The 23,005-nt window shown below is 41.5% G+C and overlaps 1 protein-coding gene across 2 annotated transcripts; it reads right to left on the bottom strand.

Annotated features, from left to right (window-relative positions):
• Positions 1-4: 4 nt before the first annotated feature.
• LOC105271570 (uncharacterized) lies at positions 5-21,826 on the bottom strand. 2 transcript variants are annotated; one of them, XM_011313195.1, is made up of 4 exons: positions 21,112-21,826; positions 17,646-18,923; positions 3,909-4,061; positions 5-2,573 (listed from the first exon to the last, which is right to left on the bottom strand). In XM_011313195.1, exons 2-4 carry the CDS (start codon positions 18,789-18,791, stop codon positions 1,422-1,424), a joined length of 2,451 nt encoding a protein of 816 aa, XP_011311497.1. In that variant the 5' UTR covers positions 18,792-18,923; positions 21,112-21,826; the 3' UTR covers positions 5-1,421. The 2 variants fall into 2 exon arrangements, with proteins under 2 accessions (XP_011311497.1, XP_011311498.1); XM_011313196.1 differs by having other exon boundaries at positions 17,646-18,920.
• Between the last annotated feature and the right edge of the window lie 1,179 nt (positions 21,827-23,005).

Raw genomic sequence — 23,005 nt, 5'->3', positions numbered from 1 at the left:
ATTAAACTGCAATAACGTCAGTAAATATTTTGACATTGTCGATGTGTTTGGTTTGAAATATAGTAACACTATTATAATCAATTATATTTTCAAATTAATCCAGAATGGGAGATATATTACAACGATTATGTACAATATGAAAATTAACAGTAGAAGGTGATGAATCGTAATAGGCAAATTTTACATGTCTTCTAGAGGTAGAGGATATCAGAGATAGACTGATTGCATCATATTATTAAGAAAATTATTCATTTAGACCATTTCATTTATTATTCATTCATATTAATTACCAGATTATTTTAGACTTTCGTGCAAAAGCCACGCAAACATCATAAGGCCTATTTTTTTCCTTCTCTCTCTCTCCCTTTTCTACTCTTCTCATTCTCACTCTTCTATTATACACTACTTTGACTGTTTTGCAACATGTTTGAATGTTCCCGCAACAAACTCATGGTGGGATGAGCTGTCTCATGTAATCATTATACACAAAGCTTAGTGCTATACATACCCAGACATGGGAGAGACAGAGAATAAACCAAGGAGAAAAGTTGACTTTGAATAAAGGGGTGAAGTTGGCCACTTTCAGCGAGCCCCAATGTAATTCTCAATGCCTGACAATACCGCCCTCTCTCACCAATCATTCGTCAGACAAAACAATAAAACAAGTTTATTATATATTTTCTATATCTATTAAATTACCCGTAATTTTCATGTTATTTTTCGATATAATCAGTGCTCCGAAATATTAATGCTCATGAATAATTTCATTTTATAGAAAAATAATAAATTTTTATAAATTCATATGGCTCTTTATACATTTGAATGGCGTAGAAAGACTCACAGAACGAAAAATCTACTATTATTATTCACCCATTACAATATTGTCCATCTTAAAAGCCAACTTCACATTATTCACTTTACATGGCCAAGAGATTACATCGATCAAGCAACAATATTATCAGCTTTGCACTCTAAATGGTACATTTCATCACATTCATATTAAAACGCTGAAGAAATTTAAAAAAAAAAACTATGTCTTTCTCAATGAGTTTGAATAGATGCCAAATAATCGATTACGTTCGCTACTCGTCCGACAATAAAATAAAAAATAAAAAAATATCCCAGCATATATTAGCACTGCAATTAATCTCCAATGAAACTTTATTTAAATTAAGTATAATGATGAAAAATTCAAAGAGACAGTATTATACTTTTACGACTAGTTTATTCACCATTCAATTATGGAATGAAATGCATTTAATATAGAACACATGACTCGAAGACTGGAATTACAAATGATAATAAAATGAAATTTGAGCCAAGAAAAAAATTTGAGCCGAAAGTACACATCAAGATGAATCTCTAGAACTTGTATTTTTTTTTTTTTTAATTTTATCACTCATCTACTCATCTTGGCATCTTCACGAATGATTGTGTGCCAGTGCAGTTGATATCGACATATCCGAGCCAATGAACATACTCGAGAATACGCCAGCGGTCGATGGTAAGATCAAAGGGGATGGTAGCACCGAGGGTTTGAGTCTTGCGGTCAAAGCCAGCATCACCTGACAATGCAATTGCTGGATAGTAGCGAGTAAATTAAGATTTGTATCGATTAATCCAGTTGCTCGTGAAAATCGCTCTCTCTCGAGATCACCTTGTTCTATGACTGGAGATGATTTTGCTTCCACCTCGAGCTCCTTCTGTTTTAACACAGCACCATTAGTAGCAGTAGCATTAGTAGCAGTAGTAACAGCAGTAGTAGTAGCAACAGCAGCAGCAGCAGCAGCAACAGCAACGGTAGCAGCGGCTGTCATGGCTTCTAATGCCACTTCTGCTTCGGCTTCTGCTTCTGCTTCTGCTTCAGCTTCAGCTTCAGCTTCCGCTCTGTTCTTCTCCGCTTCGATCTTCTGCTGATGCTTTAAGTACATGGTGGTAATAGGAAGACTGTAATCCACTGGAGTTTCATTAGGATCTAGCCCGGGACTCCATGGCCTAGTAAGTGGTGTGTTAGGTGGAGGAGACGGTGTTCGCCCTTTTGGAAGCATTCTTCTTCGTTTTGATGATACAGAACTTGCTGAGCTTGCTCTGTCTGACTCAGGTGTATGTCTCGTATCACTGTGATTCTCACCATTGGCTATGAAATTGGGTGGCTCTTTCTTCAATAAATTGGTAATACTCAAGGGATTATATTTCTCCTCCTTGGCTCTCTCATTCTCTTTCCGATCATCACATTCTTTATCTTTTACATCAACTGTAGCTCGCTGTTGCTTGGCGTGCTTGTAATTAAATAAATTTTTGCTCTCTGGCGGATGACTGGCTTCACGTGGCCTCAGACTACTTTGTAATGGTGATGCTGAGAGAGCAGTTGCTGGTGTGGGGCTCAAAGGCGTTGTTACACCAATCTGTGGATTAGTGTGGGTCGATGGTATTGATGGATTTGAAGCGGTATTTTGTGATTGAGCTACAAGATTGTTTGGACTGGGTGTCCGGGGACGACGTTGACACTCTGTGCAACCAAGAAGAAATCTCGTAACAGCTTCGCGGGGTAAAAAGGCGTATGTCTCGGTAATCTGGAGCAAAGAGCAAACACGGGGTAATCGTGTTTAGTATTGCTTTTACCGAACAAAGTGCATTGAAAAAAAAAAAGAAAAAAAAAAAAGATAGAAAAACAACATACTAATAGTAATCATGCAATCCCTTTGATTTTCCATATGGTTGTGCTAGTGATTCATCACTTGGATAACCGGGGGCTTTCGCCCTTGCTCGGTGAGACACTGGGAGAGGAAGGTCCAAGGCTGATACAATAAATAAGTAAAAATAACTAAAAAAGGGAATAGAGAAGGACTTTGGTGAGTGAAAAGCCCGTAGAGGAAACTTTGATGTCTTCCAGAGATATGCTGTGGGGTATGTTTCTTTGCCTCGAGGAAACCATTCCCTCAAACGAAGGCAGTACAGGGGTAGTATGATGTAATACAATCAAAGATGAGAGCTTTGGATCTGAGAAAGGCGCAAAGGTTATTTGTATGTATAATGTGTAATACAAATACTGTATGAAGAAAATCAAGTGGATAATTGAATAAGATTTACTTGGGGTTTGACTGCCTTGACGGAAACCAAGAGTTGACACTCAAGTGCATCCTTAAAATGTTTCAATAAAGACGGAAAATTGAAATTGTCAGTTTCCGCCTCTCTAATCGCTTTCCCTATTCTCCATTGAATTGGATTATTAATATGTTATTTGTAAATAACAATGCTTAATGAGAATGAAATTAATGTGTCTTTGACTTAGCGTAAGAAAACTGGAACATTCGGACGATGTTTGAATGAATATTTGCACAAGTTGCGCGGGTTCAAATATATGTATATATTGAGTATACGCATATATAGAGTTATGTATACGTATATACACGAAAGTATGACAGAGATAGAGAGGAAGTTGTGTGTAAGCAGGCAATGCAACAAGTGTCCTGAGGTTTTGAATCACAAGCAGATCGTAGACAGTATATAGAAGTGAAGTGAGAGCGCTAGCGTATAAGAGTGATAGAGAAAACTGAGAAATGAGAGAGGGAGGAAGAAAATAGAGTAGGGGGTAATGTGACGGATGAGAACTATACCAAGTCGGAGAACACGATCAAGGAGCCGGAATGAGTGAGAGAGATTATTTGAAATAGAAAGCGAAATAAAGGAGAGAGCGGGGAAAAGAAGTGTTGGAGAAAAATCAAAGAAGAAGGTATACGATACCCAGGAGAGTGGTTTAGATAACGTGCACGTGGTATATCGACAATTTAACGACGATCTACAACATACAACACATAATAGTGTTGATAATACATAGAATTGCCACTAATAAGTTCAATGGCTGGATGACTTTCAATGGATTTTTTTCAATTTGCATTGAGACTTACAGTTCTGTATGTGCGCTTTTGGCCAGCATGCTTCCCCGGTCGACCCTCCAGATCAACATGAACTGCGTGAATAATGTCAAAGAAGTTCTCAACAATAGCAACCTTCTTGTAAACTCTTCCTGAAAGTACTGCCCCATCTGAATTGTTGGCCGCCTGTTAATCATAAAAAATATATCATCAAATCCTCATTTGATAAAATTTTTATTTCGCGCCTAATACCCTCTGTCGGAGGGTTGTCAAAATAAGTTAGGGGATGAACTTGCTATGAAGTAGTTATCGACGTAATACTACAACCTGTTTTATCTCCGGGAGTTTCATATCTCCTGAGAGGACTGTATTCAGAGATGGATAAAGAAGAGAGAAACGCCGGCAATGTAGAAAGCATTGTGTGTATTAATTTTATACATAGAAACAGCCCTGTGGACATTGTTTGGCAAGGCGTAATCCGTGCTAAATTTTCGTTGTTCCCTCCCTTTTTTTTTTTTTGTCAAACTGGGAATGAAAAAAAGTGTGCAAATGAAGGAATGAAAAGAAAATGAAATGACAAATTAAGGAAGCAAGTGTTGATTTAGAGGAGGTTTTCATACATAGATTTGGAAAAAATACCCAATTCAATTGAAATACAAAAAAAAATGTAAAAAAAAAAGGAATGGTAGGACTGACGAGCCCAAGTGTAATATTAGATAGAACGAGTAGGTTTTAGCGGGTGTGAGACACGTGACCACATGTCCCGACACGAGACCGGACAATATTGTATATAAGGGAGAGTGGGTACTTGTTAGAGGTGGTAGCTACTGACCGCCTCTTGTATCCGTATATGGGGCTTTACGACTCAAGAAAAGTTGTATGCGCCTGCGCGACATTATTGTATTTCCCTAAACACCTGTTGAAGGGGTTGCAAGTTGAAATCCGTAGAGGCTTACGAGGGTGGGGTTGGGCGATTAAGGGGTTGCGGTCTGACCGTGTAACAATCCCCGATATTTGGGGTGGCTGTTGCCCTTGTTCTATTCAAGTGAAAGCTATCACATCGATTTACACCCGTGAAAGGTATAACATAATTTTTTTTAACATCAATCAGGCAAATAAGGTTAATAATAATAACAGATCAATTCATGTACCTATAATATGAATCAGACAAAATTTAATATTAATTTATTTCGTTACTAATATCTACACGTGCTTGGAGGGGTGACTTGAAGTGATCCAACTAGGTGAATGAGTTGACAGCTTGGTAACATGTTGAAATAACATCATTGGTATAGCTATCGGGTTAAATGCAGGCATAGATGCGGCAAATCTATTGGAACGCAGGAGTTGTCGTGCGCCAGAGATATGCACACATGAGCACAGCCATTCTTGTTTAACTATATACTACTATATGTACTTCAATGCAATATACCGATATAACTGATGCAAACGAATAATCAGTGGCAATCATCAGACGGAGGTTGTAATAGTTCAGCATTACATTGTGTATTTAAAATCCTCAATGCAAATTCTCCTTCCAACACTCATTTTTCCCTTATTTATTATTAGGGAATAAAAAAAATTGTGGTGAGAATTGTGGCGCAACGTCAAGCAGCTTTTGAAATTCTTTAATGACTGCAAACAAGTGGTGGAACGCTTGGACGGAACCGGATGTATCAAACAGAGATCAATTGGTCACGCGCTTTTCACAGTATATGAACTAAAACGCCAGTGGTCTGTACGATCTCCGCATGCGGAAAATTCGACCCCCAGGAGAGTTTAAAAATCAATTTATCCACCGCATACTACTGTTGCATAACAATTTTCAACCATCGAAAAATATTATTGAATTTGGGGCGGACTTTTTCAGTTTTCTCTTTAGTTTTTCATTTTTATCAGCTCTGACAGATGACAAATTCACAAATGTTTTATTCAATATTGTATTTATGTCAGGGCGTTTTCTACTCGATCAAATTGTCTTATCAATTGGTTAGGGGACATTGTCATTTGAATCTTTAAAATAAACGTGGCCGACCTGCTTTGAGTATAATTGCGTATGCACGTGGGATCACACAAAATTGGGAGAACCAAATTGAGTATCGACCTTCGCTTAGTCGAGTTTCATGGTCGTTCGCGTTTCACCGTTATACGTGTACAATCGAGAGCCATTTTCCCTTCAGGTATTGTAGTATATCCCCCTTTTCTCTTTTAGAGCCCGCTATATCTCTGTCGTTGATAGATAGGCTTATATACGCGTCCAACAAACTCATCGTTCGCTGTGACCAAAATGGTTACTGTACCGATAAGCTGTGACACCGAATTCTATTTGTTGGAATAGTTTTATTGAAGGGGGCAATGAAGATGGAGGTATGATGATACAGACTGGGGACATGAGTTTACCCACGTCCATTCACTGGGGAATCATTAAGCCGTACCACAAAGAGTCACCGCTACCTCTCGCTCTCCAACATTTTCACGGAAGCCGCTTTGCTGTTTTGCCGTTTGCCAGGAAAATAGTGGCCGGGGGGAGTTAGTGAACCGAAAGAACAAGGCAGGTGTATGCAAATATGGAAGGATCAATTCATGCGCGCTCTTCAACTCTCAGAAAAACCAATCGCGAAAATGGATTTCGCCGCATGTAATAATATCAATTAATTTGACTCCCAAAGGCGTTAGATCGATCGTTTATTCTTAGACCCTCTTGCAAAACTTTAGCCTCACTTCCATTTTCTCCTTTATTTATCCATTATTATATCCTCATCATCATATTTGCATAGCTAAGCTATGGCACCATCAAAACTAACAAAAAAAAATGTGGTATACTTTGTTTAACGAACAATTGAAGGGCCGAGAGGTGTGAACTTGATTGCATTAACTTTGGTTTAGCGTTGAGTGTAAACCCTCCACGAGAAAGAGGGAGAACATGGCCACCCAGTAGGCATTTAGATAAACGACCGGTACGTTGTCGAGCAGGGGGAAAACGGAAGGGATACACACAGAGAAACTCTGCATTAACAACAAAGTAGAGAAAAAAAAAAAGCCCATAAGAATGAGCCACGAAAGAGGAGAATCAGGGTGAGGCTAAACAAAGCTGTCTCCCAGGATCACTCTCTTTATTGGCGATTTTCATTCAATGAATTTAATTTATAATCAGTATAACCGTATTGTCCTCGGATAATCGTCAAAATGTGCACTTTAACCACTCGATCTGGTTAATACTTTCCCTATGACGATTCCCATGAGTATTTCACCCGCTTAAACCAAACGCATAACAATTAACCTGACATCTCACCTTCCTTTCATTAATTTTCCTTTTTACTAGCAGCAATAGAGAAATGTGAGGGCGCGTGCCTCTCTTTCTCACTCTTTTGCCGCCAAAGTGCCGAACGCGCATTCCTCAAGCATCGACTAGAGGAATCCTCCTCTCCTACTCCTACTTCTACTCCTACTCCTACTCCTACTCCTACTCCTACTCCAACTCCAACTCCTACTTCTACTCCCACTCCTACTTCTACTCGTCCTCCTCCTACTCTCCCGCCCTTGTTCATCGCGTCGCGCGCCTCTGGGTTCCCAACGTCGAATCGATAACACCGTCGACGTCTGGGAATCGTCGAGTTAGAACGACCAAACATATATAAACTAAACCAGGCGTATCCAGAAGTGTGAGCATAACCATTTGGAAAAATGCGTAATTGCTTCAAGCCGCATTGGTAATACACTTCAATACTTCAGGAGTGAGAATTTCTTTCCGCACATAATGTCCTACTGTAGCTAAATAATATGCGGCAGAAAAATTTGATTCAAATGGTTTGAGATACTTCAAAGAGCACATCTTTCTATTGACCTTCCGCCCAGAATGACGTGCAGTGCACTAAACATCTTGTAAAAGGAAAAAAAACGCGTCTCTATAGAAGAGAGCAAGCAGCAGAAAAAAAGATATATAAAAATAAAAAAAGAAATGGCGAAATAAGCGGAAAGAAGAAAGAAAAAAAAAAAGTAAAGAGTCAGAGAGAGAGTACAAAGATTCATATCAGAGTCCTCTGGCCAGAGAGAACTTGGAACGGGACCCCTGTATACGCCTCAAGCGGGACGAGTATCTCCTCACGTCAATAGTTATTCTGCCTTTGGGAAAAAGGCAAGCCGGGGAGGAATTTTGTGGAGCACATCCAGCGTGGACGAAACTTGGGCATCGGTGGGTAAGTATGGGTGTGTGATGAAGAGGCAGAGGTAGAAGTAGCGGTAGAGGGAGAGAGCTTAACTGTGGTGTTCAGCCGTCGCCGACAACGATGGGCCGCCTACTGTACAGCGATAGTGGCACCAGAGTAGAATTGAGAGGGAGCCCGACGGCTCTGGGGCGCAGAGAGTGAGCGTCCCATCACCAAGAGTGCGAGTTGTAGTGGGAGTAAACGTGGGAGTGGGAGTTTGAGTGAGAGTGGGATATGGGGATTGGGAGCAGACGCGCGCGTTTGGCCTCTGGTTCTGGTGAGTACCACCAACTCACCCCAGCTAAGCGTGGGACAGAATGAGTGAGAGGAAAAGAGATGAAGAACAATGCCGCCAGGAGAGAAAGAGAGAGGAAGAAAATCTCTGGAGATTGCACGCATGGAGTAGCGTAGAAAACGGGTGAGACGAAACCGCCAGGCTTGTTGGTTCCACGGAAGGCAGCTGCCAGTCGGCTTACCGCTCCTGCCGCCTCTCGTATTATATACCCCAAGTGAGACGACGTTAAGGGAACGAGGCAATGCCGTTCCCGCCGCGCCGCGCCGCGCCGTCCCGCGCCGTCCCGCACCATCCCACACCATCCCACACCATCCCGCACCATCCCGCACCATCCCGCACCATCCCGCACCATCCGGCGTACCAACTGGACGGAATTCACAACGAGACGTCGAGTGCAGAGGCGAAACTCGGAAATGAGGGAGAACGGAAAAAAGAAAAAGATAAAAAAACAATGGTTGAGTGCATCACCAACTTTGACTGTCCCGTAAAGATTCTCCACTTTTGGCAATAAAAACTTTTTAGCTGGCTGCTCGTTGCTAATACCAGTGCGAAAGCAACTGACAATCAATTGCCTACACTCATAATAGTCGATGAAATTTATAATATGATTTGTTATTTATTTATCATGGTGAAAATCCCTAAAAATGCAGCAAAAGTTTTTGTCAAGATGATAAAGTTGATGACTCTCTGGTGAGCATCACAAGCATCACAAGCACTCGAATGATGTTGAACGATTGGATGGGTTATAGGATCTTTCAGCTAACACGTGAGGCCCGACGAACCGCTCCCATGGGGGAACGACTCACTAGCTTTCTACTTACTTTTCTTCAGTGCTTTTTTCTCTTTTTCCTCTTTTTCCTCTTTTTCCCCCTTTTGGCCTCGGGTAGCCTGTAGCCTGTAGCCTGTAGCCTGTATACAGCATATATACCTGGTATATATTTCGAAGGCTGGAGGCTATACCGAGCGCGAAAAGGCTTCCATTGTGGAAACGGCTCGTGTTTCCACCCGCCTAGACGAGCAAACAGGGGGATGACACTGGAAGCCAGACGGAGAGCAGGGTGTTAGTGAGAGAGAGAGATAGAAACGGAACGGGAGATGAGGTGAATGCGGAACACAGAGTCAACGCGCGGAGCGCACCCCGACATTTCCTCACCCTATCTATCCAATCTCAACATATATCCCCCTTGTGTCACCTCTGGTCTGGTGTATGTGTGTATACTATGTATCCCTCCATCACTCTTCACCTTTCTCCGCTATTTGGGCCTGACTCGCATTTTCGTCACCCGTACTGTGGGCTCACATTTACTGTTTGCTCTTCTATGAAACCATTCATTTACAATTTTTCATATTATGAAAATGAAGTTTTGACCCAGAGGAAGATGGATCAATCTGTTCCTGGGTAAATTCCGTGTCTACGGATAGTATAGTACTATAGCTGAGATTGAGCGATTCCTAGGAGAATAGCCCTGCTCGCTCAGTTGAAAATACCGATCAAATATTTGAGAGCACACCAAAAGATTTGGGACATGCGGTTATGTACGGTTCTCGGCAACCAAGAGAAATCCCTCTGCTTTATGCTCGATAGGGCTTATATCCTTGTCTCTGTATGGTTGGTCTGGTTGGGCGAAAAAGGAGGTTAGAGACTTGAGGGTAGAGGAGGAGGCTCTCTTAGCTTCAAGCACTACGGGTTCAAGGATCGATGGGAAATGGAGGCTCGTTTTACCCCCAATGTGTATATGTGTGGATCTGTGTGGCGATGCCAAGCATCCCATCGGGGGTGATGGATCTTGACGGGGCTTTCGCCTCGTTTTCTCTGCATCCCCGTGGCTTCCCCATCTAAGATTGATGGAGCCCCGATACTACACCTCACACCTCACCCACCATATATATTCTTCCGCCCCATCCTTTTCTCACTCTACTCTAGCCATGCCACAATTATTTCTACATCATTTCTCTTTTCAAAATTTCTTCATATTCTTCCCATTATTGGTGACGCTGTTGCATCCCAACATTCTCAAGCTCATTTTAACATCACCTTCAACACTGACGATCAATTCTCTTCATCTCCGACCTTGTTGTCGACCAAATTCAATGATCAAAATTTTGACGAATTTTCAATTCTCATAAATATGTTCATTAAAATAATGACTCGACTCGGTCCATTGCCATATAATTCCACGCGCATATATACTCATCTTGAACAAAGAATACGTCGTTGCTGAATTTCTTTTTTCAGCCCTCCCTCCGTTTTTTTTTTTTGTCAAGCAAAAATATCGCGACTGTACCGTCACCACTGCACCCAGCATTTGCGGGATTTGCTGTGTGTGTGCGCCAGTCAAAACGAAAAATGTACAAAAAAAAAAAAACAACACGAGAGAAAGAGCATGGTAGAAGAGCAAAAAGTCCTAATGGAAAAAGCGCAACTTCGAGGGCAGAATATAGGAACGGAGAGGGGGAGAGGAGGTTAAAAAAAAACGAGGTGAAAAAGGCAAAGACTTTTCAACGAAATTAATCTCTCGGTGTGTAGCTACTCGTTGACGAATTAAAGTAAAACACAACGTTATCTTCAATGAGTACAAAAACCTTGAACTGAAAATATAAAAGAAAAAAAATGTAAAAAGTAAAATAAAGATGAAAGGGTGAAATATGTGCGATTACAAATATTCGATCAACATTTAGTTGATCAAATTCCTTCCGTTAATTATTTTAATGTCCACTCACAATAGCGATTGACTCTTGGGAATATTGGTTTGTACTTGAAAGGGGGCAAGTGTAAGAAAGATAAGGATTTTAATCACATATGTATTCATATAGAGTTGATATAAAAAGGCAAGGGAGAATAAAAGGAAGAACAAGAAGCTGTGCGGGAAGGAGAACTCGCGGCGACTCTGTCGGTTGCAATAACGGCCGGATGGATTTCTACGGGCATTAAACATTCAAGTCTGAAATGGATCGGCTTGGCGTGTCGGCGCACACTGGAGATATATTTCCTTTTCCTGGTATCACTGAGCTCACACCCTTTCCGCCTTTTTCTCTCTACCCGGTAATATTATTGTTGTAATGTACTACTACTACTACTACTATGAAAATAATGTTGGTCATGCCTTTCCTTGAAAATCTCAAATGTGACTAAAATTTATTAATAAAAAAATTATATTTATCAATCTTCCATCTTCAAAATATGTGCCAGAGTTGTGTGGATGTGTCTCATTAGAAATAACTGTGATATAGTCAAGGAGACGAATGAGGCACGATGTGGGCTAGCAACGACTCCAAGACCATTCAGTCGACTAAAGGGAAAAAGTAAAAAAGGAAAAAAGGTACTTGTGAGGGTAGACGTGTGTATTAGCCGGATGCGGGGTTCCCGTGGTTCGTGCGGTTTCCTGTGGTTCCCATTAATCGCTCATTAATCGCTCAGTCAATTTTTCAAGATGGAGAGGATGGTGAATGTCAGCCTAGTGAAATACTACTTAGATATCAATATAATGAATGATTGGTGATCAGTGGGAGCAAAGCACTGAACCTCAAGGACTGTGTAGTGTGTACACCAAGTTACATGAGCTTGTCAGTTGCCACTATAGTCGATGCTGAAGATTGGGGGTTAGCCACACAGCCTCGTGAAACTTTTACGAAGCTAGCGCTGGCGACCGACGACCAACAACCCACGGCAGGGGGCACGGGGTAGGGGGTAGGGGGTGGCAGGCTTATAGCGGCCTGCGGGAACCAATGTATATAGGATGGAAGTTTCCAAGTTTACGGTGCAAGTGGAAGAGAGATAGAAGGTCAGTAGTCCCTGTAGAGCTTGGTGAACGTCAGGATGTTGGGAAATGCTATTTGTGTGGGTTTTCGTACGATGGTACGGGTGAGGCAATTTACCCTTGCCGGTATTGGTTGATACTGACGGCAGTTGAGAGAGGTGGAAAAGTTAAGGGCCAGATAAGAGCATCACCGGCCACATAAAACCAGACAACACCTAATAAACCTTACATTCAAATGACATGACTCTGTATTGACCATTATAAAGAGATTATTAAATTGCGATCATTAAAAATCATTCATCAATGATTTTATCCTCATCAATGATTCCACCAAAAATATAATCTCAAGAAGTTTACGATTGTCGGAATAATTATTCACGCCTGTTACTAAACCAATGCCATGTTCCGTGTAGGAATACCTACAGTAGACTCCTCCCTGTGAGTCCTTTACCCGGATTTCTGTTTTTCTTTCTCTTAGACTTCTTCCTCCTTCCTCTTCGCAGTCACAAGCCCGGTTAAAATACTCTGTCGGTACCACTCTATATTGTACTCTCCATCCTAACCCCTTTCACCTGCTTGTCGTCATGCTCAGAGCCGCTCCTATATTTCCAGCCTTTCTCTCACTCACTCTATCACATATAGCCTCACTTTACAAAATTATTGACCCGTTAAATTTCCAATAAAAGAAAAAAAAAATTTGTATATTATCGATTAATGATTTGACGAATCCAATGTATTTTTCTTGATATCACAGTCGAAAAATTTCCTACAAAATCATGAAAATGATAAATTTCAACTGTCGTCTACAATGCATGCCTACGTGTGTGGGTATAGGCACCGAGTGGTATATATTGCATAGTGGGGATTCTCGAGGCAAAGATAACGACAACGTGAATAAAAAAAAAGCCAGGAGGTTCGAGAAACCTCACCCTTAATCGCCACGCTAAATCGGCAGGGATCCTGATGTACGTGGGGGAACGGGTAAAAATGGATGTGTATCTGTTAAACTCCTGCCGAGACGAACTGAGAAAAAAACGCTTTCCACCCTCTTATAATATCCATTTACCCCCTCTTTCCTTTATTGCCATTCAGCCTCACTGTATGACATATCCAAAAGAAGTCTGCTCGATGTATAATCAATATGGTCGGCCTATCGATGGCCAGTCTTTCGACCAGTGAAACTACCAAAAAACACTCACGCGGTGGCATATGTATGACCCACAAGGTAAAAATCTACCGGATTTATTCTTTTATAGTAGTTTGACAGTTAAATTAATAAATATTTAACACGGACACAAATCATTAGCAAGAGTGACAATTAAATATGAGACGAGAGCTAGTGATGAGCGAGTGAATGGATCGGCGTATCATGCGGCGTATCATGCAATTGTATAATTATCCAACTGGCCCTGTTAGCGCCCCCTCGACTCAATTGAAAGACAAGTCCTTGGGTGGCATTGTACCAATCCTCTGCTAGATCAGGGATCCGAAATGCAACGAATGTGGTGGGTAAAAGCCTCCGGATTAGGCAGACGGGATAATCGAACGTAGTCGGCAGCCATAGAGAGAGAGAGAGAGAGAGAGGAGTAAGTTGAAAAGTTATCGCTTTGGGATGGGGCGTTGTGCTACCAAAAGGGGTCGATACGTATCACGATTTGCCACGCGGTTCGACTATATCTTGGGCCAATCTTGGCTTGTTCTATGGTCTGCATGAGCCCCACGAAACGGCCAGCAGATGTAAAATCTTTGCTTTACAGTGTCTTGGATATTACTGAATTCTATAGGATCTATTTTGTTCAACAACTAAATCACGATGAAATGTTGAAACAAAAATAATGGTGTATAATATTTTATTTGTCATTCATTCCGCACACCCAAAATACAGAAGGCAAAGAATACGCAAGTCTATTTTTGTTGGGCGGCAACGGTGGCGGGACAAAAAGCCTGCGGCTTTCATTCTCCTTTTTGCCATTATTCCTCCGCGGCTGTACCTTTTGGACTGGGCATATACACTTCACTAGTGTAGAACCGTATGTTGGCATATACACAATCATTCTTTTTTTCTTCTTTCTCTTTTTCACCTTGCTCGGGTCGTCCGCGCCTCTTTTAACATTAAACCGACGATGAGCCGCCCTTGCTGATTTTATCTCACTCTTTACCGTGTGATTCTACACCTCTCATTGACAAAGTGCGCAACCAATGCTGCGCATGTAAGTTGAAGAAAAAAACAGCCAAGAAGAGGAAAAAAAATGAAACCGAGCCAAGTAAATGGGGTAGAGGTGGACGATGGTTAACGAAGGGAAGGTGAGAGAGAAAGATATAATAGGAGCGTTTTAGGTGGGTTGGTAAAGTTCCCTCGCTATACTAATTGCCGCTGGCCGCTCCTGACTACGGGCCGGTGAACATCAGCCACCCTGCACCCAAGAGGCGCTCCCCCTTTTTTCCCCCTTTTTTCCCCCTTTTTTCCCCCTTTGCCAACCCATGGCTCTATGTAATCCTCGTTGTGCAATTATAACCCGTCACCTAAAACCCATGGTCCCACTCGAAGAGAGCACTGACTCTACTTTTTTCTTCTATTAAAAAGAAAAATTAACTCGAAAAAGCCAAGAAATAAATGAATTTACTGATTATTTTTCTCACTCTCATGTCACTACTTGTAACATTTATTATCACCAATGGCATATAAAAATATATATTGGTAATAATCGCCTTTCATCTGTAGGAGAATGAGTGTTAATTCAATTGTATAATGTATAAAGGGGAATTTAGTGTGTGCACGTATGCTGTCCAGTGGAATTCGATGCTTCACCACACAGTGGATATATAGCTTCCTACTCTGAGTTAATTAGCAACGGCGCGAGTTAGTGTTGACCGAGACGCGTCGAGGAGAAGGTGTAGGAGGGGGTAAGTGGTTATCGTGGCTTATCGAATAGCTGTGAATCGAGAGACATTCAAAGCTGACCGAACCATTGTCATATCAAAGTACGACATGACTAATTGCTTTTTACTCTATCCTCAAATAAAAGCGCGTTCGAGGCGTGCAAAAAAATAAATCGACCCTCCTGGCATTTTATATCCCTTCTTGGTTTTTCATCCCTCTGTCCCCCTCTACACCGAGGCTCGGAGTATGCTGCAGGCTATGTGAAGTGCCAGTATATATATATATATATATATATATATATATATAAAGGTGGGTATGGTGCGTGACTCAGGCCGGATTGAGAGAGACACGACGTGTGCAACCAAAGCGGAATACCACCCTCGTTGTGTCCCCCGTGTTGTGTAGTGCTGAGCCCGCGCTCGTCTCTTCACCTCGTGCTATACGTGATGCCGCTGGCCCCAATAGCCTTCGCCCCTTTCCTCTTTCACCCTTCCACACCCATCCCAATCGTGCTGACATGACTGTGTATGTGTGTGGCTACACTGCCACTAGCGTGGCAATGTGTAGTTTCATCATCGACAAAGCCCATGCGATAATCATCGAGCGCTAGCCCGTGACTGTCGGGGCAGGGGTCCAAAGGGGGTATATGTACCGTTAACGTTTGCGTTGGTGTGCTATGTGCTATGAGCTATGAGCTTGGGGGTTGCCAGGCCATTAGCGTGTGTCACCCGATGCTATTTCATTTTCATCCTTTCTTTAGGAAATTTTTATTACACCAAAAAAAAAAAAAATCATTGACTTGTGCGAAAGAGCTACCCTTGAATTAAGAATCACTCTGTGAATTTTGCAAATGAAAAAAAAAGTCTCTGTCTCTAGGTACTTCTCCTGTTGCATTCACGGTTAAAAATGTTCAATAGGATATTGGGACTTGGGTAATACCCAACTCACAATTCTCTCTTATTTCAAATTTTATCAATTGAAGCCAAGTCCGCTACAGTGATCAGTCGATTTAAAAAATAAACGAGAGAGGAGAGTGTATTGTACCCATTGGCAAAAAATGCAAATTACTTCACTACTTTGCCTCACTATCGAAAACCAACTCCCGTTTGATATCCATCGATAGAAATGAATGAAAAAGAGTACAAGGAAGAATAATAAATTTTTTAGTGTCCGAAAACCAGCGAAACCACAGGCAGCTTTCTTTCCTTGAGGATGAAAATTTGAGGACCGAAAAGAGTATTTGGTGTAACTATGATATGAAATAGGCGCTATCGACGTAGTCTGTGTTTATTCCCCACAATATATGTAGGTAAATAAAATAAAGCATGTACACTTGGTACCGGGACCTTTAACGCGACAACCGGGGTGTTGTGTAGTGATGAGAGTGGGAGGAGGGGAGAAGGGAGAGAAACTCGGGTTGGTGTGTGGTAGAACGTAGACGGAGCAAGAGAGTGAAGAACGATCAATGACAAGCACTCGACATCTCTGTCGGTGGCATACTGTGTAATACCCCTGCGGTTGTGAGCCTCTCATGACTCTATCTCACTCTGGTATTCATAAAATCTCTCATCTTCATCCTGCTCACTCGCAACCCTCGTTTCCTCCTCCTCCTCCTCCACCTATTCCTAGCAACGTATTTCGCTTTCTGGTGTGGTTCACGCGCGCGCACACCCGTTCAAGCTCTCCCTCTCAATCAAGATAGACGTGCGAGAGGCTTAACACCACCGTAGAGTCGAACACAGGCGGCAAAAGTACCACGCCGATGGGTATTACAGTGCGCAAAAGAGAGAGGGTAAGAGACGTGGATGGAATATGCAAGGTGAAGCGAAACGACTGGCAAATACTTCTCTGGTAGGAGGCAAGGATGCGCGGCGCCATTGCCAGGGATGAGGATAGAGCATCAGGAAAGGGTGAGAGATAAGAGCTGAGAGAGTGAGATGAATATAGCGGCACCAGCCCGTTCGTGCCGCTGCTTCGGAAAGTGACTAATGACTAGCCGACTGGACTCTTCTCGCCGGTCTCGTGATAGGGCGAGGAGGGGCACGGGCTTTTCGGATGGCTGCAAGATGCCGAGAAATACTTTATTATCACACAAATATCAGACAATTTTTTCCCTTCCACGCTTTTATCCATTTATTTTTATTTTTCTTGTTAAGAGGTGGAGGTGAAATATTTTAATGAAGCCTCACAACTTTTCATCGCATTTTCCCCCCTCAATATTCATTGAAAACAAATATTTTTTCAGTTTCGCTAATTGTACGATGTATAGTGGTGGATTGAATTCTGTCAACTATAGGCGTATAGAGATGCCATTTCACATTTTTACTTTTGACTGCGGTGCCTTGTGAATGCCTTTTGAATGCCTTGCCTCTTGTATTTATGATTAGGCGTAATTAAACAACCACCACGTTCGTCGAGGTGAGTACTATTAGCACGTGAAATATCTTTCGCTCTGCCTATTTATTTTTTAAAACCATCGAGTTCCCTTGTGGCGAAACCCCCTGAATTTTGGATTGCAAACGCCCAGACACGTTTCTCTCATCCTCATTTCTATTTATCTTTTTTTTGTTATGTTTTTTTTTTTTTTTCCTCTTAGGGACTTGATAAAATATGAAAACTACAAATACTCACCTTATTGTGAGGTAATTGAGTTGGTATGTAGAGAGGTGGATCTAATCCGGGGCTGGTGACGGCATGACGACCGATTATCCTGTCCGCCGGTTTTGCGTCATATCCCTCCGGCTGACCAATATGAAAACCTTTACTCTTCACCCAAAACCTGAACTTACTATTCTCAGCGCTATTAACTTCTTCACCCCTCAGTGTCCTCAATATTCTGGCATATTTTTTAATGGTAATTGTCTTTGTTTTAGCCAAATCACCATATGTTTTTATGACCCACGGCTGATAGGTATTGAACATTGTGTCATTGTGAAACTTTAATGAAAGTACTGATGAAACTTTAGCATCTGCATTTGTTTGGGATGGTTTAGTAGTGGTATATGGTAGAGTAGTTGGCACAAGCCCCGAAAATGCTAGCGAGACAGATGCTTTGCCGTCAATGGTTGGATTTTTACAATTGCCATATGCAGCATTGATACTGGGATTAGCAGAAGTAGCGCCAAGTGAGCCACTTGTCATGTTTGAAATATCCAAGTACGACACTGATGAGTTTTTATTGAGGTTCGTAGCGGTACCAACAAACGTGGCCATAGAAGTTGCCATGTAAGGAATCGGCGTGGCCATGGTAAGGCTTGAAGAGCATAAACTTGTCTGTGTATTTTGGACAAGGCTTGATATCGATCCATACGCGATGGATGCATCTGGTATACTACTCGTCACTGACCACGGCGCAGGTGATGTTAGAACACTGAAGCCACTAATGTCCTGCTCTGTACACTGCACTGGCACATTGGTAATAGTTGATACTGTTGCTGCTACTGGTACTGTCGTTGAGACTGAGACTGAAACGGGTACTGTACCTGATGCACACATGGGACTCTTTACCCTAGACTTTGATGATCCTCGACCTCTTGACACTTGTCCTGTTTCTTGTGTTGTTATCCCCGTACATGTATTACTACGAATACTGTTTGATACACCACGCGATTTCTTAGCTGGCATCGATGCTATTTCATCCCGATTGTTCAATGAATTCAAATTACCATGAGACGGATTGTTGTTGTTTTCCGATCGTGATCGTTTAGAAGTTGTAGGCGGTAACGGAGCTGAGGAATTCGCTGGGACACGGCGTCGTAAACCCATGACACTCGTCATTGTACTGCACTTTCCTTTTTTTACTGTTTTATCATCAAAAGCTGCTTATGCTCATTGCTCTAATTACTTTGATCGACAAGTTTACACTTCTATGTTTCTAACACTGTTATCCATAGTTGGTGATCCAGTCTTCTGAAACACAAGATATAACAAATATTAAAGTATACGTAGTCAAGGTGAAAATTAGATTAGAAAAAAAAAAAAACAAAAACAAAAACAAAAAAATTGCTGGCAAAATTTTTACCATGCCATTATGAAAACCGAAAAGGTTCAAATAAGGGAGGAAGAAGAACGAGCGTGGCTAATGGACTGCCCCCGTCCACTTGCATGCGTCAGAAGTGTGCGGAGGGTTCTGATGGTTTTATAGAAAACAAGAAAAGGGGAGAAGGACTCTTGTGGTCCCGCTTGAATGCGTATATGTCTACAACCATGAGGTATATACAGTCGATCAAATAGGGAGACTACAGATTATAAACCCGAGAGGGATATAATATGGTGAATTAAACCGTGCTAATTGGCTTTGACTTTACCGAATGACTTGAACAGGGAAAAAGGGGATGGCTATATGGAAAAAATTGTGTTTATCCCAATGCTCGTATAGGTGGAAAATTTCCCGAGCCAAGTAACTACATCGAGACTCTCGCCTTTTCCGACCCCTTTTCTCACTTGTACTCCTGTTTTAACGGCTCCCAAACGGAACGACGGGAAATTTCTCGGTCGTTATACTGGAATGACGCTGCTGGCTCCATGAGCCTCGAGTGTAAAGAAAAGGATGGACTAAAGTCAAAGTTTAACGAGCGCCCTGTGGCGGTTAAAAATTTTGCTTCGTTAAGAACCCTGAACCACTCTTTGCTGGGTGTCGAGGTGAGAAAGACACCACCTCTTATCCCATGGAAAAGTAGTATCTCTGGGTTTATTCGCTAAATTGGGAGAGTGGTTCGTTGATACTATCGCTATAACAGCTCTTCCAGGGAATTGACCAATTGTCGAAATATCAGCCCCACATCAGATGTCCCACGGAAATACTCATCTTTCAATGTCGGAATACCAATTTCATGAAAATTAACATTTTTCTTTGAGACTTTTCGTTGAGGCTTTGATGACTAATGGATCTATCTTCGTAATTAAACCCCTCCCATCACTTCTCTCAGTTCAATCACTGTATAGTATACATGGGAAACTCGTGATTGCAATATGTAATTAAGCTCACGTCAACCGCTACTGTATTACCACATACCGTTGCCCACCCAAGCTCCAAATATTTTTCCCATTCCATCTGCTCTTGCTATCCTCAACTTGGAATCACGATGTCACGTCAAATCTTTTCATCTTAACTTTATTTTCACGATAATTTGCTAACGGCGGCAACGTCAACGGTAACGGCAACGGCACTGCCGACAGAGAGTCAAAATATTTAATGAACCAATCAACAATTGCAAGTAAATGAAAAAATTCTAACAATGAACAAGAATTGATAAAGATAACATGCAATCTGCAACACATACTGATTGCATTTAGAAGAATTGGATAAAAAGGGATGGAAAACATAACCCAGCGATCCACGGACTGGCAGTAAATTGAATTCCCAAACGGGCGGGTGGTATAAGAGAGTGAGAGGCGTCCCGTGTCGGGTAACCAGAACCGTCGAGCTAACACCATCTCGCACACGTCGCACTATCCCGTCTGCTCATCCACTGCGTTTTCCACGTATTTTCGAATATCCAAACGATATATATCACCACCCATTACCAATTCTCAACAAAATCATTCGCTATTGGCTACGTGTGCAATACCCACTCCTCTCCTATTATTCTCTGATCTATATGCACACGCACAAACTTTATCGTTTCCAATGCTTTGACGTACTATTTTTATCCTTTTGATATTCTAATCGTTTCTTTCAATCAACTTGGATTTATTAGTTTCACTAGGATTTCAATGTGTACGCCGAATTATATGCTCAGTTCACTCGTTTTTACATTTTTTTTTAAATTTCTCGCTAAAAATGTAAATCACTTAACTATTGATTTTTGCGGATACATATCAGTGTACACTGTACAGTGTACAGCCTATTGTCATCAAACTCAGTGATAAAGTTAATCTGACTGCAAGGAAAATGCCAAATTCATCTAAATTTTTATTTGATTTTGTCATTGTGGCATATTGAAGACAAATACGAAAGTTGTGAAATCCAAGGCAAAGTTCTTACATCTGGAGATAGTTGAGGGCAGAAACCACTAAACCATCCATGGAAAAAAAAAAAGATTATCAGCACTAAACGGTGTAAAGAGCAAGCTCAGGCAATAGATTGATATATCACCTGTCGTTGATCCGTGAATAGTTTCACTGAGTTAAACAGTTCCATTGCTATCACAACACTCAATAAGATTGATCTTCACTGGTAACCGGTAATGGGTATTTACATTTGACAATATGCTAATATAAGTCTTGGTAGAGTATGGGATGGTGGTGTGTGGTACGGTACGGTGAGAAAACCAGTAGCACTCGTTTGACTGTCGGTGGTCGAGCGGTATCTCACCCACAAAAAGCGTCCCGCCATCAGGTGACGCAGAGGGAAGAATTAAAAAGTTTCCCCCCACCTGACGAGTGTTTGTGTCACGGATACAGTGAAACAGTAGGAGAGAAAATACGAGTTGAAATGGTGAGACTGGGGGGGCCAAGAGCCAATGGATGGCCGGTTGAGTGATGGATAAAAGTAATGTGTGTGAGCGTACACGGAAACAAGGCGCGAGGGAGAGAGTTGGGTTTGGGTAAGAGAGGACTGCCGCCGAGTGTTATAACCTTCCCCCAGTGGCCGGTGCCCGGTGCCCGGTACCCGGTACCCTGACACTAGCGCGTGCTCAGCGCGTAAGCGAGAGCTCAAACGGCACTGACTCTCCATCCTCCACTGGTGCACGTCGCTGCTCGCCACCAAGAGTGAGACGGGAATTGTTTCATTGGCTGGGAGAAGGAGATGAGGCGACGGCCGGAAGGGGGCAGAGTGTGTTACCATAGGCGGGTGCGCTAGTCGTTACGGGCACCGAGTGACTGGGAGAGAGTTGGCAAATGTCAGTTGAAGGAGGGGGGATTGGAGAATTGCCAATATACATACATTTCAGTGTCACCACTAATCATGTGTAAAACATCGTGATTTCTTTTTCTTTTTTCATTATTATTATTCCTTTTTTTCTTCTCATTATCAATGCTGATTGAGATTATTCTAAACATTAATCGAACTCTGAAGCGACAAGAAAATTAATCGCTTCTCATTTTTAATTTATCAATTTTTCCAATTTATAAACATCAATGGCTTAACAATATAAACCAGAGGTGGGCAACCTCAGGTAGGCTCGGAGCTGTAACCATAAAATTATTAAGGTTCCAATTGTAACGGACCTAACGTGATTACAAGGGTTGTCGTATATTTGTGTGGTAGAGTACCATCAAGCGATAGCGCACGCGCGTGATTGAAATGTGAGGGCAAAATGGTTTGAATTTTTATGCACGTGTTTGGACATTTTCTGTTTCATAAAAAAAAAAAATGGAATTAAAAGATGATGATTTAGATTCAATATTCATAAGTGTAAATGAATGTGGAATGCTCATGAACTTGAGAAAGTAATATTTCATCGTCAATTAAAGATTGTGAGAAATTTGTTCATTAAAATTTGGCATCGAGAGTGGCAAATATAGAAATGAAAAATTTGAAAGTGTATGTCAATTCAGGTCTATTAACAACATGGTAATATTTAATAATTGTTTCCCAAACAATATTTCAATTATAATTTCAAAATTACTTCAAGAAATCTATGAAAGGTACGAAGTCCTCTTTTATAAAGATGAATAAAAATAACCAATAACCAATCAGAAGGATAATAACAAAAAAAAACAATAATTGAAAAAATATTTCCATTAGAGAGATAGAAAATTTTTCTATTTCACTTTTACTACCACCAAGTTTCTGCCGAATATCCCCACTACTCTCGCCTACGTGCAGGGCATCATGGGCCCGAAGGGGGTCCAGCCATAAACTTTATGGCTTGGGACAATTTTGCCTAATGGAGGTTGGGAGCTGGAGTAGCTCCAAGAGCTCCAGGTTGCCCACCAGTTTATATTATAAACTAACTACCGAAGAAAAATTTCAACCACTTATCTATAAAGGCCGTAAACAATTTAACAATCACATTTACTGAATCAAAATGCTAAGTCTCCAA

Source organism: Fopius arisanus, unplaced genomic scaffold, assembly GCF_000806365.1.
Source record: "Fopius arisanus strain USDA-PBARC FA_bdor unplaced genomic scaffold, ASM80636v1 scaffold00113, whole genome shotgun sequence".
Lineage (NCBI taxonomy): Eukaryota > Metazoa > Arthropoda > Insecta > Hymenoptera > Braconidae > Fopius > Fopius arisanus.
The sequence above is the reverse complement of the archived record's forward strand: the minus strand, read 5'-3'. Positions and strand labels throughout refer to the sequence as shown.

What these genes read in the sequence shown, in the direction of transcription:
- LOC105271570 (XM_011313195.1), bottom strand. Translation starts at nt 18,791, where the DNA reads ATGACGAGTGTCATGGGTTTACGACGCCGTGTCCCAGCGAATTCCTCA. An exon ending in CTCAATTACCTCACAATAAG is followed by an intron (nt 4,062 to 17,645) that starts GTGAGTATTTGT and finishes TATGATTAACAG; the next exon opens with GCGGCCAACAATTCAGATGG. An exon ending in AAAAGCGCACATACAGAACT is followed by an intron (nt 2,574 to 3,908) that starts GTAAGTCTCAAT and finishes TCTTTGCTCCAG; the next exon opens with ATTACCGAGACATACGCCTT.